This window comes from Carlito syrichta, unplaced genomic scaffold, assembly GCF_000164805.1.
Source record: "Carlito syrichta isolate Samal-C Ts95f unplaced genomic scaffold, Tarsius_syrichta-2.0.1 Scaffold118244, whole genome shotgun sequence".
NCBI lineage: Eukaryota > Metazoa > Chordata > Mammalia > Primates > Tarsiidae > Carlito > Carlito syrichta.
Window position 1 is genome coordinate 81,036 of NW_007062340.1, and position 9,457 is coordinate 90,492.

At 45.9% G+C, this 9,457-nt stretch overlaps 2 protein-coding genes across 5 annotated transcripts in view; both read left to right on the forward strand.

The window, feature by feature from the left end:
- Positions 1-5,603, forward strand: part of USP4 (ubiquitin specific peptidase 4) — a 67,971-nt gene extending 62,368 nt beyond the window's left edge. For 3 of the 4 annotated variants that reach the window (XM_008047933.1, XM_021707493.1, XM_021707495.1), the window contains 3 exons: positions 595-698; positions 4,464-4,552; positions 4,986-5,301. In XM_008047933.1, the coding sequence (XP_008046124.1) occupies positions 595-698; positions 4,464-4,552; positions 4,986-5,150 (358 nt within the window). In that variant the 3' untranslated portion in view covers positions 5,151-5,301. Of the gene's footprint in view, positions 1-594; positions 699-4,463; positions 4,553-4,985 lie in introns of all 4 variants that reach the window. The other variant, XM_021707494.1, reaches the window with a different exon arrangement.
- Positions 5,604-6,475: 872 nt separating this feature from the next.
- Positions 6,476-9,457, forward strand: part of CUNH3orf62 (chromosome unknown C3orf62 homolog) — a 5,152-nt gene continuing 2,170 nt past the window's right edge. Inside the window, exons 1-2 of the mRNA XM_008047934.1 lie at positions 6,476-6,961; positions 8,162-8,253. Of these exons, the coding sequence (XP_008046125.1) occupies positions 6,558-6,961; positions 8,162-8,253 (496 nt within the window). The 5' untranslated portion in view covers positions 6,476-6,557. The remainder of the gene's footprint in view (positions 6,962-8,161; positions 8,254-9,457) is intronic.

Genomic DNA, 9,457 nt, shown 5'->3' on the forward strand with positions numbered 1-9,457 from the left:
GAGCCCAGGGGTTCCAGACCAGCCTGGGCAACTTGGTGAGACCTCATCTCTACAATAAATCACAAAAGACTAGCTGGGCGTGGTAGCACGCACCTGTAATGTCAGCTAATTGGAAAGCTGAGACGGAAGGCCTAAGCCCAGCAGGTCGAGGCTGCGGTAGCCATGAGCGTGCCACTGCACTCTAGCCTGGCTGACAAGAGTGAGACTCCAGCTCAAAAAACTAAAATAAAATATTGGGGGAGAAAAACCTTGTGGGTCTGTTTTAGTATTTACAGTTTATGGGACCGTTTGTAATTCTGTTAGTAACAGCCATTTCTGCATGGTTGCTCAAGCCCTCTGTCTGTCTCCAGACCTTCTCCGTACTATTTGGTCTGGTATTAGAGTTACCCAGGAGGCTTCTCCTATTCGTTCTCTGGCCTGAATATGTCAGTGGTCCGAACACAGACCCCAAGGTCCCTTTTATTGTGTTCTGTTTGTTTCTTCTCAAATAGTTTAGTGCCTTCCTGTGTTCTGGGCTTTTGCGCAATAAGGATTGTTGGGTTACTCTGACTTCTTTCTCTGAATTTAAGATCTATTTTTGTATTTTGTGCCCAGAGGTCTAAACATGTCCGAGTTTGTCTGTGACCTGTCAGCAAGGCCTTATGTGTACGACCTCATTGCTGTGTCCAATCATTATGGAGCCATGGGTGTTGGCCACTGTAAGTATTGGCATCTGCTTGTTTCTGAGATGTTGAAATGTGCCTAGCTTAGTCATCTCTCACCAGTCTTTCCCTGTGGACCAGGCACTTGCTGTACACAATTCCACAGGTCTCTGAGGCTTCAGACTCCTAACTGATTCCTTTCTGTCCTTTATTATTCTTTTTAGATTTTCATTTCTCTAATTCAGTAACTCCACCTCTGGGAATCTATCCTAAGGAAATAACTTGACATTAGGGAGAAGCTTTATGCACACAGATATTCACCTATTCATAACAGTGAAAAGTTAGTGACAGTATTGGTGACCAACAGTTGGCACTATTGTCCATCTCCTTGATGGAAGAATAGACAGCTATTTCAAAATAAAATTAGTAATAACTTGGGGAAATGCCCATGATATGTTAAGTGAAAACAGCTACATAAAATTGTATCATTACAGAAAGTTTTGCATTACAGAAGGTGTTAAATCAAAAAGCAGTGAAACTGACAGGGTGGCATGGGGCGGGGTGTGAGCCTGGAAGGAGAGACACTAGAATATTGCTTTTACTTTTTTCTCTTTGCTCTACTTTATTTTTCCAAAATTTCCATAATATATGGGTTTACTTTTTTTTTTTTGAGTTGGAGTCTCACTCTGTCACCCAGACTGGAGTACAGTGGCCGCTCCCGGCCACCGCAGCCTCGACCTGCTGGGCTCCAGCGATCCTTCCGCCGCAGCCTTCCAAGTAGCTGGAACTACAGGCGCGCGCTACCACGCCCGGCTAATTTTTGATTTATTGTGGAGATGAGGTCTCGCCAAGTTGCCCAGGCGGGTCTTGAACCCGTGGGCTCAGGCAATCCACTCACCTCAGCCTCCCAAAGGCGCAGGATTACAGGCTGAGCCACCGAGCCCAGCTGGGTTTACTTTTATAATGAAAAGACCTTGTACATTTTGTTACTTGTTTACAGAAGAGTGCTAGTGATGTAGATGTAGGGAGCCGGCTTTCCTCACCAATTCTCTACTGCGTCTACTTTGGGCCAACTGCCACTATATCCACTGCTAGGACCCCAAGAGATGACACCACGGGAGACATCGGTTTCATTTATACTTACAGTAGATTGCAGAACTTCTCTAAATCCTAGTTTTTTACCCCGCACCAGTAAAATTTTTCTTTTTGGGTTGGAGTCTCACTTTGTCGCCCAGGCTGGAGTGTAGTGGCACACTCATGGTCACTGCAGCCTTGACCTGCTGGACTCCGGCGATCCTTCTGCCTCAGCCTTTCAAGTAGCTGCAACAATAGGCCTGTGCCACCATGCCCAACTAATTTTGATTTATTGTAGAGACAAGGTCTTGCCAAGTTGTCCAGGCTGGCCTCGAACCCCTGGGCTCAGGTAATCCTCTCACCTCAGCCTCCCAAAGTGCTGGGATTATAGGTATGAGCCACTTCACCTGATAAGCTTTTTCCATTGGCCCAATAGTCTGCTCTCTTACCCCTCCATTCCTTTTTTTTTTTTGAGTCAAGGTTTCACTCTGTTGCCCAGGCTGGAGTACAGTGGCACAATCAAGCTCACCACAGCCCCCACCTCCTGGGCTCAAGCGATTCTTCTGCCTCAGCCACCTGAGTGACTAGGACTACAGGCACATGCCACCATACCCGACCAATTTTTAAATTTTTTGTCCTGACGAGATCTTTTTAGGTTGCCTAGGCTGGTCTCAAACTTATGGACTCTAGCTGTACTCCCACCTCGACCTCCCAAAGTGCTAGGATTACAGGTGTAAGCCACCACACCTGGCTTCCTCAGTTTGTATTATATTGCTGCCTGGCTCCAGATGGGTACTCAGTTTCTAGCCTTCATGTTCTACATTCCATGCCATCAGAAGAGGAAAAAAGGCACAACTTTTCTTTTCAGCAAAACTCCCATAGGCTCCCTCAACTCTTCTACATACATCTCATTGGCTATAACTTGGTCACATGGTTACATCTAGCTGCTGGAAAGGCTGGGAAATAAACATTGTACCTGGTTGAAAACTGGGCCCTGCCTGGGCACAGTGGCTCATGCCTATAATTCTAGCACTTTGGGAGGCCAAGGTGAGAGGATTACCTGAGCTTACAGGTTTGAGACCAGCCTGCATAACTTGGTAAGACCTCGTCTCTACAATAAATCAAAAAATTAGCTGGGCGTAGTGATGTGTGCCTGTAGTTCCAGCTACTTGGAAGGCTGAGGCGGAAGGATCACCTGAGCCCAGTAGGTCAAGGCTGTGGTGGCCATGAGTGTGCCACAACACTCCAGCCTGGGTGACAGACTGACACTCCAACTCAGGAAGGAAGGAAAGGAGGGAGGGAGGGAGGGAGGGAGGAAGGAGGAAGGTGGGGGGAGAGAGAGAGTGGGGAGAGAGAGAAAGAAAGAAAAAAATTGGGGCCCTGCTGAAGTGCTTGTTAGTCTGATCATGTCATATCTTGTAGTGCTCACTGTTCTGTAACTTGCTTTTTTCCTCTCAAATCAATCTGTTAATGCATACTGGTTGGATATATTCATTTTTAGTACACAAACATACCATTTAGGCAAGTTTCTCAGTCTCAGTTTTCTCATCCATGAGGTTAAGCTGGTTATATGAGGGTCCACATTGGGTCCACAGTTGGAACTCCAAGATAGAGAGCCACCATTGCTCCTATTACACCAAGCAGAGACTGTATGGTTAGACCCTAAGTACTTTCTCTGTTGCCTTTTCCTGTGTTCCTCACCACCACTTTGTGCACTTTGGTGCTATAGTAAGGAAACTGAGGCTGAAGTATTAAATAGCTTGCCCAAAGTCACATAGTAAGTTGAGACTAGAAACCTTATCTCTGATTATGTATTTCTGAGAGTTTGAGTGGAGCAGGAAGTGGGCATTGCTGCTGGTAATGCTGTTATAAACACATCCTGCTTGGATATATTAAAATAAAGACAGGAAGCACTGGCTGTGGGAAAAAGCTTGGACTATTGTAAGAAATTGTTACCCAATTACATTATTGACTCACAGTTGCAGAGAAAGATAAATTTAAGGCTGGTTCACATCCCAGCTCTGCAAACCCAAACATCCAGTGTTTCAGGATCATCCTGAAGGCTCCAGAGGCACTAAAGAGCATTCTGTTGATGGTAGTCGTCATCTGCCAGAATGCAGTGGGGGAGATTGACTTGGCATATTCTTTTGAGAGCTATAGTTTTGCTTAAATCTGAGCAATATTAGGGCCTTTTATGGGTTTCCTGACTCTGGGTTATTGCATGTAGCCATCCTAAAGATTGATACTGGATTAGTGTCCCAAAATTACAGTTTAAAGACTTGGTGCCCGACAGTTCCATTCTTACCATTTAGAACCTTTTTGTGAAGGAACAGATTAGAGGAACGTGAGCTGTCTTTTGGTTGTTAAGACACATGAGATACTGTGGCCTGGCACACAGTGGCTCACACCTATAATCTCAGCACTTTGGGAAACCGAGGGACTGAGGTGGGAGGATCACCTAGGGCCAGGAGTTCAAGAGCACCTCGGGTTATAATAAAAAACAAACAAACAAAAAACAGCCTAGGCAACATAGTGAGACCCAGTCTCTACAAAATAATAGTAATAATTATTATTATTAAAAAAGACAAACTGTAAATTAGTTTTAATTTCAGGGGTTTGTTTTTTTTTTTTGGTATTTATTTAGCACAAGCCTAATAAGCTAACCTAATAAGCAAGCATAGTAAATTAACTAGATTAATTCTCTGGTGACTGCTAGAGTCTAGAGTATTTTCTTTGTTTACTTGGCAGACACTGCATATGCGAAGAACAAATTGAACGGGAAATGGTATTACTTTGATGACAGCAATGTGTCCCTGGCCTCTGAGGATCAGATAGTGGTGAGTAGGCTTTGATACCTGGTTCTTTTTACCATAAGTAACATGGTATTCTCCCCTTCTCCCTTACTATGTGCACTGAGATGGGTTTATAATTTTATTAAAAAGCCGGGAAAGGCCTTTCTCAGGTTAGTTGGTTATTTCCTCATCTTGATGTGACAATGGGAGAGCTAGATGTGACAGAGTTAGCTGGCATTCCTTCAGGGACCCTTTGTAAATGAGAAGCTCAGGTTTCCCTGTCAGGTTTGCCTTTCCCTACTCCTCTGGCAGGAGCAGCACAAGCCATCCTTAGGTAGAAAGGCCTTCACAGTCTCCTCTATGTGGACGTATAGAGCAAGATGGCAGATCCTAAGGGTTTTAAATAGCAAGAAAAGATCTAGGGAGAATGGGTGATTTTTCCAGCCAGTGAATAGACTTTCCCTTTCTTATGTTTTAGACGAAAGCAGCCTACGTGCTATTTTACCAGCGCCGAGATGATGATGAGTTTTACGAGATGCCTTCACTCAGCAGTTTTCCCAGTTCCTCTGATGGAGGGACACGACTAGGCAACTCACAGCAGGGCTTGGGGGAGGATGAGGCATGCAGCATGGACACCAACTGATGCTGACTCTGCAACCTTGCCACCCTGCAGCATCAATGTAATCCCCCAGGATCTTTGACATTCTGCAAATTACTAGTGTTCAATCTAAAAAACAGATGAGGAAATTCCCTTTTATGAGCAGAAGGAAAAAAAAGATCCTGTTTGCTCAGAAGAATGATGTCAAGAGACTGAATTATTTCTTTTTAAACAGGTGGTGAGAAATTTCTGTAAAACCTATGAAGCTGAAAAGTGGGGTGGGTGGGGTGGGAGTGCACAATGGAGTATGTCTGATGCATTCCAAAGAATGGAGAGGGACACACTGTAACTGAGTATGGTGCAGCCATGAAGACCTGCCTGCGGAGCCACTCTGCACTCCTAGATTTTTGGTTCTGGTGCCTATATTGTTCCCTGCATTAGTCTGCTCACAGTAAATGGAGCCATAAGTAAACATGGTATTCTCCCCTTCTCCCTTGCTATGTGCACTGAGGTGGGTTTATAATTTTCTAAAAACTAGCCACCAAAGCCCATTCTGTTTGTCCTTTGAATCATCTTGGAATTTCCAGCTTTCTTCCCCCCAATGAAATGAAGATATTTAGTGGTGGCATTTCCTGCCCCTCAACTTCCTGTGGAACCTAGCAGTTGTTATGTCCCCCACTATCCTTGAATTGAAACAGTTGGCTACTGTGTGGCATGTTTATTAGGTATCACTTAAGTCAGTATAGCAAACTGCTGTGTACAAAAACAACTGTGTCCCATCCAGTTTCTCTCCATGTTGGCTTGAGAATGGGAACCTTTGTGGGAGTTGTCAGGCCTGGAAAGGGCTCCGGTTCATTTTGGGTAATACCCAAATACCCTCCAGCCCGAATTCTCACCCCTGCCACGACCTCTGCGCTCCCCCCCAATCCTTACAAGTTCAGATTGTCCCCTCACCTTCACCTGCAGTGAGGCCAAAGCTCTGTGGAAGGGGCCCCTAGCCTCCCCTCTCAACCACGTGGGTTGGAAGAACACTGTAGTCCAGGCTTTTTTGCCTGACCTTTAACCTAATCCGTGGGAGTTGGGACCGCCCATCTGAGGCACGCGCGGTGACCGTTGGCGGGGGCAGCAGTGTAGCGGTGCTGCTCAAGAGGATGCTCGGTGAGGATGTGACTTTGGGCCTCTCATCCAACGACTGCGGGTTGGCGGGGGAGGCGGGTAGGGTCGAGGGGCTGCCAGGGAGGGCCACAGTGGTGGTTTGGGCGGCAGGGGCGGGGCGGGGCAGGCTGGGAATCATGGGAAGCGGGGCGGGGCATCCGTTTAACACTGGCTGGAAAGCGCCCGGGGTGTGGGTCAACTCAAGAACATCAGGGGTTTGCAACCTTATCTATAACATCCTTGATTTGCTCTGTGAAGTTTCAGTGTTACATAAAGACATGGTCACTTTTAGGGGAAATGTCTGAAAAACTAAGAAGATGCAGAAAGGAGCTGACAGCAGCCATTGACCGGGCTTTTGAAGGAGTCATTCATTCCCAGGAGTGCACAGGCCAGCAGAGGCTTGAGCTGGACCCAGCACCGCTTTCCTTCTCGCTACCCATGCACAGGTTCCTCTGCAGAAGGCATCCATTGGCAGCCTGCTCCGCTGCTGCTCCTTTGGCTGCTGTCCCGTGTGCTCCTGAGAATGAGAACCCAGCCTTTGGACCAAACCATTTCCCAGTAGATGCAAAACTACATGCTTTATGCCCCCAAAGAAAACCTCTGACCAGCAAGGAAAATGTATTGAATTCCTCCGTTTTGGCACCTGAAAGACAGTTTTGGAGAGCTGCAGGAGATGGGGAAAACTGGAGAAAAAGTTTAAGGTGATTCCAATGTGATAACTTAATAGATACAATTAAGGGGATTCTTGTTTCTAAAAAAAAAAGTTGAAGATCTTACATTGAGTTTATAACAGTGCTTCTGCCTCCTCTTGGGAGCTCTACAACTATATTTGAGAAGTTCGTAGACATTCTGCAGAATCTTGCCAGAAAAGCGTAGTTATGTTTTAAGTATGTGTTCCAGTTAAGAGGCTGTTTGTCAATCCTGGATGTCAAACCAGTCATGGAAACCACTTTGCGGTACCCAAATGGGTAATAAATATTAAATAACATTTTTTATACTGCAGAAACAAAAATCTTAATTTTATTTTAACTCCTGTGTTTGAACCTGAACACTAGGGCTTTTTTTTTTTTTTTTTTTTTTGGGTTAGAGTCTCACTCTCGCCCAGACTGGAGTGCAGTGGCCGCTCCCAGCCACCACAGCCTCGACCTGCTGGGCTCCAGCAATCCTTCCGCCTCAGCCTTCCAAGTAGCTGGAACTACAGGTGCGCGCTACCACGCCCGGCTAATTTTTGATTTATTGTAGAGATGAGGTCTCGCCAAGTTGCCCTGGCGGGTCTCAAACCCACGGGCTCAGGCAATCCACTCACCTCAACCTCCTAAAGTGCGGGATTACAGGCTGAGCCACCGAGCCTGGCTTCACTGGGGTTTTTGATACCCGCTTTGTACGTATTGAAGAGAAACAGAATCAAAGGCTAGGCCTTGCTTCCTGGCTTCATCCTTGCTTCTGCTCCCTCCCTTATCCCAGAGCTTTTTGGAGTGTCCCCAGATGAAGGTCTCCCCTAGAACTTTTCTTCTCCCAAGTAACTTCAAACTGCCTAGTCTCAGGCACCCTGACTTGGAAAAGGGACAACCATATGGGATGAAACTTCAAAGCCCTGCCATCTTGGCTGCCCCATAGGCGGGGAATAAAGAGGCAAATTTAACTGGTTGAACTCCACAAATACTTATATTGGTATTCATGAACATTAATACAGTCTGTGATGCTTGTGAGTCATGATGATGCTATTAGTCCATTTTGTCAGTGATTTAGCAGTTTCTGATTGTCCTCTAATCACAGTATAATGACTTAAGGTCACCAGTAAATTTTTGTCTTTGAGCTTATCTAACACTGAGTTCCCCTCCAGTATTTTCTTGAAAGAACATCTAATTCCCCCTTTCTCCCCACCCACCTGGGGGCCACAGGAAAGATATGGAGAGAGATTTGAAAGTTGACTCAAACATGCTGCTCAACAGTTCTAGCCAAGAGGTCACAAAGGATCTGCTTGATGTGATTGGTGAGTACAGAAGGCTGGCCCATCCTCTCTTGGGGGATAGGCCCTTCACATGGGTCCCTGAGACAGCAAATGTCTTAAATTTTAAAAAACACTTTTAGCCAGGCGCAGCGGCTCATGTCTATAATCCCAGCACTTTGGGAGGCAGAGGCAAGAGAATTGCCTGAGCTTAGGAGTTTGAGACCAGCCTGTGCAACATGGTGAGACCTCTCTACAATAAATCAGAAAATCAGCTGGGCATGGTGGCACATGCCTGTGGTTCCAGCTACTTGGAAGACTGAGGAGGAAGGATCGCCTGAGCCCAGCAGGTTGAGGCTACAGTGGCTGTGATCATGCCACTGCACTCCAGCCTAGGTGACAGAGTAAGACTCTGACTCAAAATGGAAAAAAAAATAGCACTTTCACCAGGTGTAGCGGCTAATGCCTATAATCCCAATATTTTGAGAGGTGGAGGCGAGAGGCTTATCTGATCTCAGGGAGACAGAGGAGAGAGGATTATCTGAGCTCAGGGGTTCGAGACCAGCTTGAGCAACATGGCAAGATCTTGTCTCTACAATAAATAAGAAAATCATCCAGGCATGGTGGCACATGCCTGTGGTTCCAGCTTCTTGGAAGGATCACCTGAGCCCAGCAGGTCAGGGCTGCAGTGGCCTTGAGCGTGCCACTGCACTCTAGCCTGGGTGACAGAGAAAGACTCCAACTCAAAACAAAATAAAACAATAAAAAATTTAAAAACCACTTTTTTCCAGCCTGGGTACCACAGTGAAATTCTCTCAAAAAAATGTTTAAAATTAGCCTAGGTAACATAGCGATACCTTGTCTCTACAAAAAAAGTAAAATATTTGCCAGATACGGTGGCACATACCTGTAGTCCCAGCTACTCAGGAGGCTGAAGCTGAAGGATCGCCTGTACCTAGGTGGTTGAAGCTGTGGTGAGCCATGACCATGATACTGCACTCCAGTCTGGGTAACATAATTTTTTAAACTGGGCGTGGTGGCATGAATCTGTAGTTCAAACTACTCTGGAGGCCAAGGCAGAAGGATTACTTGAGTCCAGGAGTTTGTGACTGCAGTGTGCTATGATCACACCACTGCACTCTAGCTTGGGCAGCAGAGACTCCATTTCGAAAAAAAATATGAAAACCCATTGTCCTTTTTTTTTTTTTTTTTTTTTCACTCTGATGCCCAGACTGGAGTGCAGTGGCTG